The 18,966-nt window shown below is 42.9% G+C and overlaps 1 protein-coding gene across 4 annotated transcripts in view; it reads left to right on the top strand.

Annotated features, from left to right (window-relative positions):
- The window catches only part of MGLL (monoglyceride lipase), a 102,833-nt gene that overhangs the window by 55,426 nt on the left and 28,441 nt on the right, over positions 1–18,966 (top strand). For all 4 annotated transcript variants that reach the window (XM_050312626.1, XM_050312627.1, XM_050312628.1 and 1 more), the window contains one exon: positions 7,050–7,156. In XM_050312626.1, the coding sequence (XP_050168583.1) occupies positions 7,050–7,156 (107 nt within the window). The remainder of the gene's footprint in view (positions 1–7,049; positions 7,157–18,966) is intronic.

Raw genomic sequence — 18,966 nt, 5'->3', positions numbered from 1 at the left:
AGTGTCTCCAGGGATCTTGTCTTCCTTATAGATTCAAAGCAGCAGGTCTGGCAGTCAGTTTTGCCAAGGAAAATCCTATCTCTGATATCAAAGTGGAGGAGTGTCTCCCCCAGGCAGTCAATGTAACCCCAGAATCCCTCCTCCTCAGATTTATTCAAGAAAGGGGTGGGAAGATTTGGCACATGAGTTTTAAGCTACACTCCATGCATTTCAACTCTGATCTCAGCCTCATGTCCCCTAAAATGTTACTTCAAAGCTTCCTTGAAACAAAATACAGCTGGTCTCAAATGTTAACTTACCAGAGATTTATCCAGAGTTATGCAGTTTCAAGGATCCAATAATTCCTTCCCTCCCACCCCCACCTGAAGTTTCCTTCCTGTCTTTTCGCTGTATTAGACAACTCCTGAGTTATTCTTGGTGAGGGCTTACATTTTGAAAAGCTACAATAAATCAGTGTAAACTGTTTCTCCACATTGTTTTGTGCTGGCTCTGTCTAGATCCTGTTGAACCTTTTGTTTTGAAATATGTTTTTACTACCCAGTTCTGTCTCTGCTCCATTGATTAATGGTGTCTGCACTTTGTGGTGTCTCTGGAGAACTTACGCTTACTCCTGAATGTCATGGCAGTTCTCAAGTGCCCTCCTAACTCTGTGCTGGTGAGGAATTGTGATTTTCAGCTGTGTGATGAGAGTAGGCTTGCAGACATGTTCCAAGAGAACTGCTTATACCAGCAGGCACAGATTTTAAGACTGAGCCAAAAATCTCGATGGTGTAAGACAGTAAGGTGGTGCTTTCACTGACAGGAGCCCCTTCGGACAGACTTACATGGGAACTTCAAGCCCGAGGAAATGAGGAAAGAAATGGGGAAGCAGAGTTTGCTGAAGAGGCTTATTTTTTAGCTGCCAGTTCAGAGTCTGGGCAGGAATGAAGCTATTGATTCTGCTAGACTGGACTAAACCATGTCAAACACCATTGTGCAGAACCCTCAAACCCCACAGGCTCTCTAAAGGCAAGCAGAAATTGTGGAGTGTGACGTAGTGCACATTCCTTTGGCATAATCTCTTGTGCTTAAAGGATTTTCATAGTTTAACTACCACGTTCGTGAACCACTGCTAACCTCACTGTGTCTGAAAGAGGTGAATTCCTGCAGATTCTGAGCTCTGTGAGACATCCATGCTGATGCTCTGTGGTCTGTGATATTGAGAGAAGGTTGATAGAGACTCGACTCCAGGCTATTGCCGTTCTGACTTGCTTTTTCCCCTGAGTTGCTAAAAATAGCTATAGAACTGCTAGTTTCACACAACAGTGTTCAATGGCAGCTGAAGAAAGAGGTGGCTGCCCAGATCACAGACCTGCGTGACAAAGCTGTGGGCCAGGAGGGCAGACACTAAGAATGCAATTCTCAAAAAACCTGAACAAGAGGGCAAGCGAAGCCCTTGGATGTAATGCCTCCTTGGCATAGGATTGGAATTGGGAGCAAAGTCTTTGCCTCTTGACCCCCAGAAGGACGTAACTCAGATGTTTCCTAGAGACGGAAGGATGGCATGAAGGGACACACCTGACTCCACCATAAATATTCCTGTCTAACTGGAGTCACCAGGCTGAACTTTTGGCTAAGCACAACACAAGAGAAATTGTCATAGCTATTTGTCCTCCCTGCCCATAGCCCAAGTTTTATCAGGGTCATGTGTGACACAAATCACCTCAGGAAAAAAAAAGAAAATGCAAAAGCTGACTCAAAAAGCAGATACAGAGACATCCCTCTTCCAAACTTCAGGTCTTACACCGAAAGGGGCTGAAGAGGCCTCCAGAGAAAAGATCACTGATAGTGAACAGAAAAGTCATTCTTCACTACATGTTCTTGGAAATGATTAGCTGAATTCTTTTTTTCAGTGGTAATCTTTAAGCAAATACCAAGGTAGAAAATTAGATTGACACTTAAACTCCAACAAAGTTACAAGCTGCTTAATGCACAATCTTATTATGTGAGAGATAACTAATCTTCGTAGCCAGTGAGGCTCAGTCACCCAGCTAACACAAGTATGCACACCTTTTAGTGACTTCCCATTATAATGTACTTTGGAAGCAAAATACACACATAGTATTGCATTTTTAACACATTAAAGGATCTGTGAGCAACTGTCCAATTGATTGTCCAGAAAATGTGACTAGTGAAATGCTTTTGATAAATAAAGGTTAATTGTTCAGCTGCAAAGGAACTGATAAATCAACTCAAAACAACAAAATGTAATACTTAAGCCAGTCATTTTTCTGGCAGTCTAACTGGCTAAGAGCTTTCCTGTCAGTTTTAAAAAATTACTTCAGGAATTTAGTGTCTAGTATTCAAAACTGCTCAAGTCAGATGTTCTTTGTTAGAGCTGATCTGGTTCTGATAACAACATACATAAGACCAAACGAAAAGCATGGTTGCCTTACATAGAATAACATGGTATTAGCTTAAGTGGCAAGGACTCGATTCAGGAAATCACTTCTGCATGCGATTAAATCAATCCTTATTCCGAACAGCATTTCTAGGTCCTTTTTTAACTTTCATCTTGTACTTTGCAAGTCCTGTTGGCTTTCATGTGTTGAAGAAAGTTTCCTGAGGTTAAGCAACTACTTAAATATTGTTCTGAAGAGGGATGCTTTTGAATGAGGTGGAAAAGATAGCATTTTTCATATATGCAGTCATAGGAAGTTTGTCTTCCGTTCTTTAGTCTAGTCCCACTGTTTTGGGTTATTTTCTGACAATAAAAGAGCATGCACAGGATCCCACAGTAGTGGCTCTGTCCCCAGAGTGCACAAGATGTTAAAGTCATACCATCCTGCTCATGACCTCCTTTGTTTAGTTCAGTTTCAACATGATTTTTGTTGAAAAAAAGCAAGAACATGAGTCTTACACACAACAGGACCCAAGTGCTGAGTGGTGTTTCTGGCTTGCAAGGTTTCATAGCACAACAGACTTTCTGAGTGTTTTCATTTTGCTTCTAACGACTGAGCCTCAGTTCAAGAAGGCTCTTGCTCTTCAAGAGCAAGTTCAAGAAGGCTCTTTCGTGTGTGATTGCGATTGATTGTGGAATTGCATCTCTAAACAATTGTTCTGGCACAGCAGATTGGGCAACATTGTCCAGCACAAAAGAAAGTGAGAACTGCTAAACCTATTACCTCCTTTGTACATAAAGCTGCACCCGAAACACCACCCTGCCCTGCCAAGCTGCTCCTACACAAGATGAGAAACATTAGAGCATGTGAAATTACAGGGAGAAATAGGGAAGGTTGCAAACAGCTAAAGTTTGGATCAACTGGTGACCTCCTCGAGAAGCAGGACAGAAAGACAATGTTTTCGTGTGGATTTTTGCACATTGGCATTGGCTTTGTGTTGCAGCCTGACCTCCACCAATGCCCAACATCCCTGATTCAGGGAAGGGCGTTTGCCCGTGCCTTGCACCAACTGCAGGTGTGACATTCAGTGTTTCATAGTGTACTGGCTTAGCAAGCCACAGCTGCAACATAGGAGGGACTGATACCAGTGATGGGTGGCCAGGACAGTGGAGTGTGGCAACAGAGACTGGTCACTGTTGTATACCATCATGTCTTTATGGGAGAGAACTAAATACAACCAGCAGTTGATTTAAACAGAAAAAGACAAATATTGTCCTACCTTCTTGTTGCAATAAGCAAGTGCATCTGTTTGCCAAGCTGTGCAGTACCAGGAAGCAGAAACCTGAGGTGGGGAGGGAGGAGGAGGAGGAGGAGGTGGTGAAGGCTATGGGAAGGGCAAGGGATCTGTGAAAACCATCTGTTGCTTTTGTAAACAGCAGTCAATAAACTGGTTCCTTTAATAGCCACAATTGTTGCACCAGTTGGATGAGAGCAAGCGCGTGGGCACTTACTCATGCTCAGCTCACACCTTGGCTTTGTGTGGAGACACACCTGCTGAGCGTGGGGGAGTCGTGCTGTTGTGTGAGTAGGTGCTTTCTTGAACACATGCCAAAGTAATGCCAATTCGAGATGTTCAGCAATTACAGTTCCACCAGCCAAAGCCAGCTGGAGCATGCAAAGATACGTCAGGTTTCCGTGTCTGTGGTCAGGGAGACTGGAATTAGTGTGTATTCAGGCACAGGTCACTCTCCAACAGAAAGCTTTGCAGGCTGTGCACAATGTTTTCTACCTGATGTGTTCAAATTTCCAATGATTTCAGCAGCACAACTGCAAGAGCTGGAATTGAAGAAATTTCTCCCTACTACCAGTTTGATACATGGCCAATACACAGACCTTTTTTAAACAAAATTCTCATTGAGGCTGCACACAGAGGCACCGCAGTCCTGCAAAATCTTAAGCCCTGCAGGATTCCTGTATTAATTTTGAATGAGTCTGTTGAAAGCAATCCCTGATATTCTGTTGTTCCAGCCATTGTGGTAAGGAAGGAGCACGCTGTGATTCCAGAGCAGGGATGTCTGCAAAAATGTTTACTTACAGTAAAGAACTGCTGTCAGTCAATCTAAGCACTCATTGCATTTTCCAGGCAGCTTCCTAGTGAAAATACATTGAGCCATGTATTTGTTATACTGCCTTCAGGTATTATTTGCCAAATCTAAACTTGTTTTGTAATGGACAATGAAGGATTAAGTGAAAGAGCCAGATCTTTCAGTCATTGTTCAGATGATACTCATACTAATTTCAGTTTTTCAAGCTACTGTGTTTAATGTCTGGCTTCTGTGCTTAGACCCGAAAGCTGGAGCTAAAGAGCTGTGTAGATATGACCTAGTTTTAAGTCAGTAAAGCTACTCTCACTTTTTATTGAACAACAGAACAGGCTACTTTTATTTCACCATAACAATTTGGAAATTTTACTTCTTGTTTATGATTATTGATAGGACAAAACTTTCAAAAGTATCTAAGTCTCCTCAACAACTGCTATCCTTAGGGCTCTTAAATCGCAAACAGGGTCAGGGATTTTACTCAGTATTTTGCAGACAAATAATAACCCAGGTCTGTTCCCTGCAGTGCACAAAGGCTCAGTTCTGCTCAGTTCTGGCAGCTGTGTGCTAGGTGAGAGGAGAGGTCACAGGAACACCTTGCCTCTCTGAAGCATTGAGATTTTTTCTTTTCTCACTGGTTTCACAGCAAATGAGGACTCTGAGCATCTAGGAGGATGCTGACAGGCAAAGTCATGGTACTGCATCAGTGTGAATGAAAGCAAAACGAGGGCTTTGTTGTCAGAGGATGAAATAACCAAGAATTTCCTGAAAGAGATCCCTTTGTCAGCTTCCCATTAGGTTTCATTCACTTGATGCCATTCAGTGCATAAATTCAAATAATATTTCTCTGAGAAATGAAGGGCTTTATTCCTTCAGCCAAGTTACACCTTAATCTCTGTACCTCGTGAGCAGAAACCAATACAGGTCCTCTAAAGAGTAAACGAGGGCTTAAGTAAGATACTGAGCAGGGAAGCTGCCAAGGAGGTGTATGGCAAAGATGATGTACTCTTCCAACCCTGGCTGCAGCATTTCTGCTGGGCTACCTGTGTCTGGGAGAGGTGGGACACGTAAAACTATGATTCCTCTGCTGCAGAAAGATAATATTCTCCACTGTGGAATGAGCAATGTCTCCATTTCTTCAGTATTTGGAGCTTTAATAGACCCTGCACTCCTAAAATCAGTCTGTCTGCTAGGTGCATAGATGACTTGACAGACCTTTTGACCAGGGACGATGACAAAGGAAGGAATGACTGCTCCACATGGATTGTTTTGAAACCCTAAGTGACACTAAGACGATTTGTAAGGCACAGCAAGTTAAATATGGTACATGACCTAACCTCACCCTTGCTAATTGGTGTTAGACAGATACCAGAGCATCTCTGCATTGCTGCTTTTGTGGTGCTGCTCTGTACAATCCTTCTGGTTTCAATGGATACTCTTTCAAGTTGTCTAGCTGAGCAAATACTTTGAAGCAGGTGCAAATCAAAGTGCTAGAGCAGGAGTTTCTACATCATCCATCATGTTTTTAAAGTTTAAATGTATTAAGATTTTATTTCAGTTTATTGCGGTGAATACAGTCTAAAAAGGTATTCAACACCTCAGTCAAAATAAAGTTGAGGAATTCACTAGCTGTTAAATGCTGTCATTATTTTATGTTGTCAGTTCATGTAGTGTTTCACTGTTCATGTACTTAAAATGTCAAACTTGTAGCCTTCAAATGGTTTTGTGGTTGCTGATGTTGGAATGACAGATGGTTCTTTTAAACAAACAAGCTATGTTTATGTTGCTAAAGCTGGATTTTAAATAGTCACCTGTCAAATCCAGCAAAACTTCTGCAATTTCATTGCTACTTCTGCTATAGTTCTAGTCCAAGTCTATACAAACTTTATCTAGTAAAAACACTGTGGAGGTTTGTTCAAGTTCAGTCACTCTCACTTGATGCCATTCCAGGAAAAGTAAAGCATTATTCATAAAACTAGAATCTTCAAAGATAAGTACTTGCAAAGATAATTGTCTGTAGAGTGGTTTCTTATTATCTCTGTCTGTAGCATTACAGTAGCTATGCAAGAGTCACTTTAATCATGAAAGTGAAGCAACTGTTTGGGGGAAGAAACTGAAACGGTAAAATTACCGGAGTTGGGTCAAAAGATAAAATTCCAAAGTCCAACCAAAGTTCTTTGCTGAAATTTCATCTTGAGGTGCTCTGGAGCATCAGACAATGTTGCAAGTTTTAAAGTTAAGGACAATATTTGTATTTGAATCCATAGAGAAATACCAGTTCCAAAAGAAATAAATGGCCACACTTACACTACAGGAGAGTGTAGACACTCTGGAGTTATCCAGCTCAGGGACTCACTCACATTTGCTTTCAATAAACTACGGTGGCTCAGATCAGTGGAGGATGACAGTGTTCTCTGTTCAAATCCTCTCAGCCATTATATATTTGCCTTGTATTTGCTGATGTCTGAAATGCTGTTGCTGAATTGAATATGCTGGTTTCACTTGCAGCTCTGAAGCCTTTGTGGGTTGATCGCCACGTTAATGATTTATACTTTGATGCTCCATTTAGGGCCCTCGTGTTTATCGCTCATGGCGCTGGGGAGCACTGCGGCCGCTACGATGACTTGGCCCAGAAGCTGACAGGACTTAACTTGTTTGTGTTTGCCCATGACCATGGTGAGTAACCCTAAATCTGTACTTGATTTACAGCAACTCAGGCCTTTACTGAAGTAAATGCCATTAAAGCTACTCAGCACTGAGAGAAGAGTCAATAAAATATTTACAACTAGACGTAAATGCGAAAGGGATCATCTGTTGCTTTGTAAAGATCTGCGTATTGAATCTTTTAAATCTATCCCTGTTTGCCTTGAGTTTTCCTCAGTCTCGCCCTTGACATTACAACTGGTGCTATTTTAACCTCTCAGTAAGGGATTATTTCTCTTTTACCTGCCTCTTGGGGGTGAAGTGATATTATCCACTATGGAAGTGGGACTAGGTTGATGTCCTAAATGATCCCAGAGGGGAGGCTGAAATGTCAGCGTAACTTTCATTTATGGATGCAACTAGACAGCTGCAGCCTTGGAACAAGGCACGGAGACATCACAGACATCTTTGGACACATCTCCATAGTCCAGCAGAGACACCGGAGCTGTCTGTACGCAGCTCAGCTATGATGAGGAACCAGCCCAAGTGTGTGCAAGGCTGGGATAACCCAGCAACACCCCTTTGGCCCTCAGCTCGTAGGTTGGGGCGATGCTGGGCCATGTACACTTATTGTCCCTGCTTCTTCTGGCTTGCAGATTTCTGGTCTTTGCTCCATGATGTGACATAGATATGCTGGGTATCACCAGATCTCCTGCAGTGTTTGATTATTCCATTGTGTTAGCACAATAGTAACTGTCTGTTCCCCATCTCATACAGTGGCTCTTGGTCATATGAGTTCAGTGTAGATTTCCTGACCTGGACATTTATTCTGGTTCTGATATTCTCATGGATAAAATTCCCAGTACAGGTGCATTATCCATGAGATCATTAATGCAGTTCCACAGTGTGGCTAGCATGATTTCCCAAATGAGTTGGGAAGTTACTAGGGCTGTAATATGCGTGACTTGACTGATTTATATTGTGTCTATCCTTCAGTCAAAAGACGGAGAAATAATTTCCATTTTTATTACTGAGTCTGTAGGAGCTTACCCAGTGGCTCTAAATCTTGCCAAAGGCTGCTCTACATTGGTGTTTCCTCTTATTCAGGGCTTCAGCAAAAAGGTTGGTACTTCACAGAGTATAACACTGTTCACCCCAATTTGTGTCTTCATACCTTATTGCCCTGTAAAAGGTATCACTGGCTCAATTCTCTTAGTATGTCAAGATTTGAACATTTACTCTTTGGGGTATTTCATTGTAATCACAAGACTGCTGGACCTCATAGATATGTATTAGAAATTTTCCGTGGTAATGGTGGAAATTGAATTCCAGAAGACCTCTTAACCTTACCTTACATCTAGCATTATTAAATGGCTTTGGTTTATATCAATCCCATGAAAGAGGAAAATGGAATTTCTGTGTAATACAGCATTTTTTTCTGTGGTCTCTTATATGGTGCTTTTAACAGGCAGGTAACTGTTTCCCAGGATTTCTGGGTTTGCTTGGCATGCAGCCTCATGAAGGCAGAGTTAAGGCTGCTGGGTCAGGTATTTTTCTGGAAGTTTAGGTACTTTGAAATGACACCTCACGTTTTCAATTTTGTTTCTATATTGCTATTACTTTATTCTTGCAAGATTCTGATGGCAGAAAAAACAGGTAGACAAGCACATTAGGTTATTGGCAGTCAGTTTAGGAAAGCTCTCTTAGAAGAAATACCTGTGGGGATTCATCAAACTAAAGTGATATTGTAAGTTCGGTCAGCCGAGTTGCAGCTCCTTTAGCTATAAAGCAGTATTTTTAGGGATCTGTAAAGCTGAGAGCCGAGGAAAACAAGAATAAAGGATAGAGAGTGTGGCTTTGTTTTCTCATACCAAGCATTTTCACTTGGTAAAGCACATGATGTTCCAGCTATCCTCTTCTCTCTTCCTATAACATCTCATTTGCTGAGATCTAATGTAGGTCTATGGTTGCATTTGCATGGCCAGAGCCCAGAACAATCACAGTTTCACCTTCAAAAGCCCTAATGTCAACTAATAGCAGTCCAGAATTCATTACTAAGATGCAGGGGTCACAAAAATGTGTTTACTTTTCTCTTACATTTTTTAACAGTAGTAGAAAGTAGCCCTCTATGTCACTTGGACTTGGTGGTGCTTCTTACAGGTATTGTGGCTGTGTTATGTGAAGATGAGGAAGGGGCAATACTTAGCCCTAACCTGGCAGCATTCCCTAGCCATCAGATTCGCTTCCAACCTCCTGCTTTCTCCAGGTGGAATAAACCTTCTACCTGTCCTGGTACATGGAGACCTCTGACTCTTTGACCTTCTTTGAAGCTGTTGAATTTCCCACTTTTGAGTTATGTTTAATGTCAGATCAAAGCAGAGGGAAAGGTTGCAGCTCTAACAGCTTATTCACATTCCTTAGATGTTTGTAACTGAAGTTCAGCTTGCTTTAGCAGCCCTGCTGGTGCCTTGTGTGTGGTGAGCATTTCTGATGGGTTAGCAGGTCCCTCTCAGACACCCACTGGTGCTTGTACTCTCCACTAATTTTCTCACTGCTTTCTCTGTTTAAAGAAAGATTTATTTCTAAAATGTAGAAAATAGCTGGAGCGGAGATTTTTAAATGCATCAAATATTAGCTGCTTTTGTTTTGTTTTTTTTTTTCCAAGTGATTGCTGTGTTGTTCTTGCAACTGTTAAAAGACCATTTTGTTGATGAGAACAGAAGGCTTTTATTTATTCATAGCACTGGGAAGGATTGATCTACACAGAGAGGTTAAAAAGGACTAAGCATGGTCAAATGTGAGGGGAAAATGACCAAGAAGGATGTCAGCATTAATAAGAACAAGAATTAAAGTAGCACTGTGAGTGCGAAGTAAGAGCTCATGCACATCAGCACGAGGGAATGTTCTGGACAGCAGCGCTCCCTGATGTTATGATAGGGCAGGCTTTAGGGCCATCTCCAGGAATGGAGTCAGGAAAGCCTTGGCAAGCAGTATTTGGAGTTGGTTTGCTCATGGAGCAGCACAACGTCTCCTTTGGGGCTGGGTGTGGACCTGCTTACCCACCACAGCAGTCTGCTCTTTCCAATTCCTCCAGCTGAGCCTACTGCACTTGACACGAAAGGTTTGAACTGCTTTTCTGCAGAGCCATAGGAAAGAATACACTCATTTCATTTCCTTGGACAGGAGGCTTACAGTGGATTGTGGGCATTTTTACTTATTTTTTCCAGATGAGGGCTCCTGGCCTTCAGTGTGATACGTGAACATTGCTGGGAAATAGAATCTGTCATATGCACTACTGGGCATAACCATGAGTATGGACACATTAGCATTTGCAGGAGTGCAAAACTGCTCTCCCCATGGATACTGTTCTCATTCATGTCCCCTGCAGCAGGAAGATCCTCACACAGGACTAGAATTTGCCTGCACACACAAAGTTGCACTGCCTGAACCCTACTAGCAGCCTTGCTCAGAGCAGTTGGGCTTCTGCTGTTGCACTCATCCTTGCTCTTCTTGGGTAGGAAGGAGAATATAGCACTAGCACGGGCTTTTTCTGAAAGTTGTTCTCCCAGGAAAAAATTTATAGTGCTTTGCAACCCCATGCAAAAATAAAAGTCCTAAACCTGCCTGTCCTGGACCTGAGGTGCTGTGGTAGGGTAGCATGGCAGGCAGTGAGATGGCAGTTGTGCCAAAGCAGTGTTTCACAGACTAGGGTAATGACTGTGAGGGCAAAAAGGAAAGTCAGAGCCCAGCTGTCAGGTTGAGTTCCCCTCTCTCCCTGTGCATAAAACCCCACTCTTCAAGAGTCAGAAAAACATTTAATGTTTTTACTAATGATTTGAATCTGAGGATTGGCAACCTGTTTGTGTTTATCGGATGAGGACTGCTGCAGCAGTGAGAACTGCCAAGCAAAGAAGAAAGTTCTTCAGAGCTTCAGGTTAAATTTTGCAAGTATGTTCCCTGTGGAGAAATTAGACCTTTTGTCTTCAAATTATCTTGTCTTGTCTGTCTCTCAGTCCTTTATGATAATTGATTTGGAGTGGAGGGAGAGCTGCTAAGGGGTGATTAACCTGTTCCACCGTGATGCAAGTGTATGGACATAAATCTTTGTTCTTGTAGTTCTGGAAACTGCTAGATTGAAAACTCATGACAGAATAAAACCAACAGGAATATAAGGGAACACTTAAATGATTCCTTGCCTCTTGATCTTTGTTAAGTTTCATATGGACCTCTGAGCCCTGCCTGGAATTCATCCTTTCTCTGGTTTTAACCTGGGGAACATTGAGTCTTAAACACGGCTGTGGCATCAGAAGCAAGCAGTGATGTGGGCAGAGATGGAAATTGAGGGGATACACCAGAGAACAGTCACCCTGGTCTGCCTCACCTCTCCTGTTCTCTCTTGTAATCATCCACTATAAATTCCTCTCAGCAGGATCCCAGAGGAGATGGCTCTTTGTCCTGGCTGGCAGAGCACTGCCACTGCCACTTTATCCCTCTTTTGACTCCATGTTCAGTACAGTCCCAAACCTTGCCTTGCCTTTCCTTCTCCAGATGCTGAACAAAGGTAGCAGTCAGGCTTATCTGCTTTCCAGGGAGTGGTGAGGAATGTTTAGCATGTGCAGGGCACGCAGGAGGTGAAACCACAGCACGCAGTTGCAGGGTGAGAGTTCAGATACTGCAGTACACCATGTAATTCCTCAGGCAGTGAGACAACTGGGAGAACTCGGAGCAAAGTCATCCTATAAAACAAATAGCTAGTGAGTAAACTTAGTTCTGCCTTCCTTCTCTAATTCTGCTTCGGTTTTGAGGATTCTCATCTAAAGAGATGAACTGGGAGACCAGCCTGCTGACCACCAATGGGCTCCAGTCAAAGTGAAACCAGTTGTTTCTCACCTCCAGCTCTTCTGGAGTGATGACTGGCCTTCTAGCACGGGATCTCAGAGCAGCACTGACAGCTTGCTGAGAAAACCAGGTCATTCAGTTTTAGCCTCTTGAAAACTGTAGGCAAAATGATTCCTACTGCTAAGATGCAACTTTCCCCATGTATTGGACAAGCTCTTGAACCCAATCTTTCAGCTGGATGGTGTATTTTCCCTTGCTTTCTCCCAGATGGCTGCATGGGTTTGGGCTCTGTCAGTGGTTGTGAGATGGTACCTCCCAGAGGGACCACAGCTCATGTAGGAAAAAGTGCTCTGGATACACCTCCTATAACATAATGATGCTGAAATGTGCCTGTAATTGTATCATAATACAGTGAGTATACCAAGGGGAGTATCTTGTGGCACAACAGGCAGTTGTAAGCACTTTGAGATGGGTCTTATTAAACGGAGGTTTGCACACTATTATTTTTGTTTTTGAAAAGCTCATTACAGACTTCCACTGCCTGGTCCTGCTCTGGTGAAGTAATTTCAGCAGTGAATCTGTCACTTCAGCACTCACCCTTCATTCACACTGGGATCACACAGTCCTGAAGCTCTGTGTGCACCACATGGCATCTTTCAGGGCAGTCAGCCCTGTTTCCGTTTGAGTGGAGCAGCTACACAACAGAAAGAAACTGGGTAAAAAGCAAATACCTGCAGTGTCTCATGCTCCATAGGAGGCCACAAGCTGGGACTTGAAAATGCAAGTACAGCCTTTATTTTGTTTGTCATGTGAAGGCAGATGAAACAACGCTCTCGAGCCAGGAAGCAGTTAGACCACAGCAAACTAAAAATAAAGAGGCAGTGAGGCTCCACACAGCTGATGTGTCTGATGGAGCACACATATGCTGCAGTGGAGTATTTTGCTTAAAATGTTTGGGTTAGGAAAAGCACAGGGGATACTCAGAGTTGTTTCCTCTCTGCTCCACTCAGGGGATGAGACTTTATTTCATGGACTTCCCAAGAGTAATGCTGGAGCCATGCTGATGTAAAAGTAAGGAAAACCTGGTCCTGCACCTATCTTTTAGGCAAGGGAGTTTGGAGCTTCTGTCATCTTTAGCACAGATGATAGAAGCAAGAACACCTGGAATCAGATGTGTAGTGTTATCTGCTGTATGCTAATAAAATATGCTAACCACACCCAGGCTGCACCCAGCAATCTGTTAGTTTATCTGACCAGTTATTATTTTTAAGTCAGATTTAATTGAGATACAGTCAGTGATGTAAGACAGGCAGGTAAGTTCTGTGCTGTAACCCAGAGCCAGATGCAGGCATTGTTGGGATGGGGGAAAGACAATGCAAATGCTCCTTCATCACTACCCCTGTATGTGGACATCACTAGATGATAATGTTGGGCTGCAGTAGAGATTGCAAAAGAATGGTTATGGTTTCCTCAGTTCTCCCAGTTACTCTGCTCCTCCCAGCTCCTCAACCATTTCCTCACTGCTGTAGACCCACCCTGTAACAACGGGTTATTAAATAAACATCAACATTGTCATCCAGTTGAACAGGACCTTTGGCTTGGGTCCTGGCTGAACTGAGCTCACTTGTCATTCAGCAGAGCTGTGGTGTGAGCTCTGAAGGGAGAGGAGCTGGGACTCCCTTTACCCCAGTCATGCCCCATCCACCTTCTGGCACAAGCTGTTCTCTTTCCTCGCTCCATCAGGTGATGAGAGGAAGGTGTTAGAGAGCCAGCTCCTCTGGCTTTGCTGCAAGCCCACTTCATGAGGGAATCTGTTTTGGGGCACACTGGGCTCTGAGGGTCTGGCCTTTTACTCTGGAAGAAATGGGCCGTGCAATCCGTCCCAGTTCTCCTAATTATTCACTGCTTACTAATGAGCAGGGGGAGAAATGTCAGTGGGTCATTCCATGGGATAGTACATCTTCTCAGCAGCTGCTTCTTGAACAAAGCCTTGCTGTTGGCCTTCACACAAGGAGGCGTGAGGCTGGAACAACAGTCCCAGTGAGAGCGGACACGGCGGCAGAAGGAACAGAGTGCTCCCTTTTAAGCACAGCGACTGAGCGTGGGGCTGTCAGCTCTGGCCACTGTCCAGACCGTGCTCCTCGACCTGTCACCGTTAACTGTTAACAGACAGACTGCATGACAGAGGAAAGACATGTCGTTCATTCAGGAAACTTAAAAGACTTCTTTCTTCCCATAAGGGTTGAGCCATTCTGGTTCCCCTTCCACAATTCTGCCTCCCTGATGAGCGATACCCTCTGCAATAATGAGGAGTGGGCCACTGAGTCTGTGTGTGGTGCTGATAATGTTGGGGCTAAGTGATAGGCATTTTGGATGAGTGGTCCCAATAATCAGGAATAAAACATCCTTTATTTGGACAAAAGGTTCACTTTGGTGAATAAGAGAAACTAAAGGGGAAATAGCCCTGACTGAACTCAGCTCAGTTTGTTTTACAACCTGTTGTTTTGCTTCTGTTTTCTTAAGGTTCTGTGTAATTGTAATCTGTACTCGCTCTTTACCTATTTAAATTAATCCCCAAAGCAAGGGTCAAATTCTGCTTTCAAGGTTGCTCAGATAAATCCAGAATAACCTTGTCACCATGTCAGACAGCAAGTTCAAGCAGGTTCAACTTGCAACTGCATTTCCTATTAGTGAAGGAAGGTTGGCAACCTCATGTAATGTTTTCAACAGCTTACTTGCTCTTCCATAACCAGCTTTGCAGGCTGCAGGCGTACGTCTGCGTGCAAGATGGTTGAGGGTGGAAGGACAAGGACCAGATGGTTATTAGAGCGAAGACTGAGAGAACAGATCCTTTCATGTTGCTTGCTATGTCTGTTCTCTGGGGCTACTGGATAGACATCAAACTCATTTCATACTTTGTTCCTTTACTGACTTCCATGACAGGACATTAGTTCATGTCATCAAGGACTTTGGCCCCAAGAAGCTTTAGAAGAATCTGTACTCTTTAAGGAAAAAAAAAAAAAATCAGTGTTGCATATATTATCAATGAATCTTTTTCATTAATGGTGTGGATGATGGGATGGAGGCCACTTCCAGTCAGTTTACAGGGTCGAAATTGAGCATATGCTGGAAAGCTGCTATTCATGGGGACCCTGACACGCTGAAGAAGAGGACTGGCAGGGACCTTGTGAAGTTTCAACAAAGGCACTTGTGAAGTTCAGCATTCTGTGGTGGAGTAACCCCATTCAGCACTAAAGGCTGGGAACTGAATGAACGGAAAGCAGCTTTGCAGAAAAGGACCAGGGATCACTGCAGACAAGTTGAACTTGAGTCAACAGTGTGACCTTCTGGGGAAGAAGGCCATCACATACTGAGCTGTATTGGAAAGATTATAGCCAGCAACCAAAGAGAAGCAATTATTGTCTTCCATTCAGCATTTTGGAGACCACTTCTGAAACGCTGGGTTCAATTTGCTCCCCAGTAAAAGGAAAACATTGACATACTGGAGCAAGGCCAGAGGAGGGCTGTTAAAACAATTAGGGTACTGGAGAACAAGATGTACGAGGAGGGGCTGATAAAACTGGGCTTATTTAGCCTTAGAAGAGAAAGCTAAGAGGAGATCTTACTGCTGTCTACAAGTTCCCAGTGGGTGCGTGTGGAGACAGCAGAGCCAGATTCATCTTGGAGGAGCCTGGTGATGGAATGAGAGGGAACTGACACAAGTCACAGTGTGAGAAAACCCAGTTATGTATAAGAAGAGTGTTTTCACCATGAGGGCAGTCAAAGGTTGGAGCAGGACCCAGTGAGGTGGGGACATCCCTGACCTTGGGAATATTTCAAACCCCCCTCACAAAGCCCTGAAAAACCTGATTGAATGAAGTAGGGGCTTGAATTAGATAATCACTGTATGTATCCCAGCATCAGTTATTCTTTATGAGCTAAAGAGCATCCTAGCTGCTACTATTTGGGATGTTGCTTCCAAAAACAAAGCACAGAAGACTTTGAAATGGGTGAACAAATGACCCTCTTAAAACAGACTTTAATGGTACCTACATTTAGGAACAGCTTCATCTTCAGGGAGATACTTTCTGATGTTTTTGCACAATGAGAAAAAGGAAGCGTGTTTATTTTCACCTTTATAGGGACAATTTTTCCATAGCAACAGCATTTCATTAATGTGACTAGCTTTCCTATTGTTTGTCAGACATGTTTAATTTGGATGAGGTTGATTCTGAAGCTAATTACTGATGATTCCTCACCTATAAATGTACCTTCATGCAGATGTGGACTTTGTCATCCTATTGAGTTACAAATGACTGTTTCAAGTTACTGAACGCCATTTGAAAATTAAGGAAAAAATTATTTTGTGTATATAACTCTTGTTGGATTAAAATATTGTTTAGTTTCCTTCAATACCTTTTTAGATAGATAAGAGGACTCAAAGGAGCACCATCCAGCTCAGGTTAGTGCCTAGTTCAGCACTGACCTGTCGAGGGGTGTGATATGCAAAGAGAGCTCTCACTTGCACTGAACAAAACCAAAGGACAGGCAGCTTTACAAAGAAAAATAAAGTGTGTAACCTGTCAATAAATGGCCTGAAACTGCCATTTCATCTTCATTTTTAATGCTCTTTGTGCCCTGCCTACACTGGAAACTGATGAATAAAATTGCTCTTGCTCAACTGAACAGCCACAGTATCAGGAGAAATGATTCACTAAAGCAGCAAAACTTCTCAAAACTTGCAGTGAGAGAATTGATTTTCCTTATAACTAGTGGTCTGAAGTCATGGGAAGGCTCACTTAGGCTGCATGCATTTGTGTGTTTTGATCAAAACTGTGTCAGTCTCAGTGTAATTTTCACCAAAATTTGCTGTTAACAGATTCCCTGGGCCTGCTCCAGTCAAACCTACTGCACTGTGTGTGTTGGCAGAGTGTGAAATGCCAGGAGCTGATGCAGGGTCTGATCCAACTCCAGGCTCCTTGTGAGGCATCAGCCCCCCCCAGCCTCATGTTCCTTCACGGCCCAAGCTCTTACATCAGGTTAAGGGTTGGGACCAGAGTTACACTTGACAAAACAGAGATGCAGAAGCAGCCCGTATTCTGCTTTTTATACTTCGTAGTTCTAATGTTCGTTGTTTGTTTGTTTGCTCATTCATAAAGTGTGGCATGTTGTTCCAGGGCTGGATTGCCTTATTCCAACTGGTGGTTTTCCTCCATAAATAACTAACCCTGTTGGTTTTCCTGGGAGCAGCTCTATTTGTTACGGACCATGAGCAGACCTTTTAATGGACTGTCTCGCAAGCCTTAAAATGAATAGACATATTTTTTATAACAAAAGATGGAGAGAATTAAAAAAAACCAAAAATGTTCCCTGGCAGTGACTGCAAACAAGTGCATATTGCAGCAGCAAGTCCCAGAAGCAAAATAGTCAGTGAACAGTGGGAAAATTAATCCTCTGTCAATTCACATATTGAAGTTCTTCCCTCTTTAATAAACCAAAAGGTGTTGCAGAGAAACATATTTAGTTACAGTGTCTCATGTTTTAAGCTAATTGTGCTTCTTCTATTGCACTTTCATTTTGAATGTAAAAGAGGACATTTATTTGTTTATTAAAACATACTCTTATTAGCAGCACAGGCAGGAAGACACTCCCTGCATTATCTAGGCATTTGTTCCCACAAATAGCATCCTTTTGTCTTATTCACAAATGGTTAAAGCTCAGTTTTTAACCAGGTTTTGTTGCCAGCAAACACCGTTCCAGCTGAGCAGGCTGTTCCAGGTTCTTGCTCCTCTGATTCTTAGAAGCTCCTCACTTTTTGTCCCAGCGTACTGCTGCCTGCACTGGGGTCTTTTTGGTCTCACACATTGTCTGTGGAGCCTGGCAGGCGTTAACATTGATGCCTTTCACTTAACTACTACACATCCCTTGGACCTTTCCTGGTTCTCCCTCTCCTTCCCCTTTTGAGGCATCATCTGATTCATACTGAGTGCCAGATGCCCTCAGCTTTGCCTCTCACTCCTTCAGGGATGATGCCAGTGTGTACATGCCCAGCACAGCACTGCAGCTTCTCTTTCATTTCAGAATGCCTTTAACTTAAACCCATGTTTATAATGTGATTCTTATATGGTTTGGGGATTTATTTCTTTGTTGCTTGAGCCTTAATTGCTTCTGTGCCGCTGCACACACATGCTTGCATCCTCTGAAGGCAGTACCTAAATGTCACGAACTTCAGTGTGGCCAGGATTTGACTCAGGTTTTAAGGCTGTTTTTCCTATTTCAGTAAAAAGCTAACATATCTTGAACTACTATTGTAGAGAAGAAGACATCATTTGAGCTGATAAAGGGGTGCACAGGGAACTAAGAATCATGGTTGGTGATTTGGGAAAATCATTTCAGAATTTTAGGAAATTATTCTTGATAATTGAAAGCCTCTGGCAGTGTGATCCTCTTCACTTCTGAGCCCATTAGTAAAGTAAAGCAGAACATCTGGTTAGCCTCTGGTTCATTCTCCAACCCAGATGAGATTTTCTAGCATTCCAGTAATATTCCTTTTAGCCTGGAGCATCTTCTTTCTTTATAATAACAAAATGAGGATTGCAAAAGGTCTCACAAAACCTAAGGCCATCTGGAAGAAGTCTTACCTGAAGGTGTATGTGAAGCCTGCTTTGAAGTCTTCTGTGCATTCTACCTGTCAGAGAACCAGTCACAGTGGGGGTATTTAAGTTTCATACTGCACTAAGACATCAAACGAGAACTCATCAGGCCATTTCTGTGACCAACAGCCAGTCCTCAGATGGCAGCATGGCCTGGTCTGTGACAGCTCTGGCCAAATTTTAGTGTCCTAAATGAGAAAAGCTCTTTTGCTTATATTTCTGAAGATTTCCTGGATTTCACATAGCTTTGGTCTGGCCTGTGGTCTGTTATGTTTCAACAGAGCAGCAGTTTTAGCCATAGATAACTTTTGCAGGTAGTCCTTCCATTAGTCCTGTGATGGATCCTGTGTG

The sequence above is a fragment of the Myiozetetes cayanensis genome, unplaced genomic scaffold (assembly GCF_022539395.1).
Source record: "Myiozetetes cayanensis isolate MyiCay16 unplaced genomic scaffold, myiCay2020 scf18, whole genome shotgun sequence".
NCBI classification, from domain to species: Eukaryota; Metazoa; Chordata; class Aves; order Passeriformes; family Tyrannidae; genus Myiozetetes; species Myiozetetes cayanensis.
The sequence above is the reverse complement of the archived record's forward strand: the minus strand, read 5'-3'. Positions and strand labels throughout refer to the sequence as shown.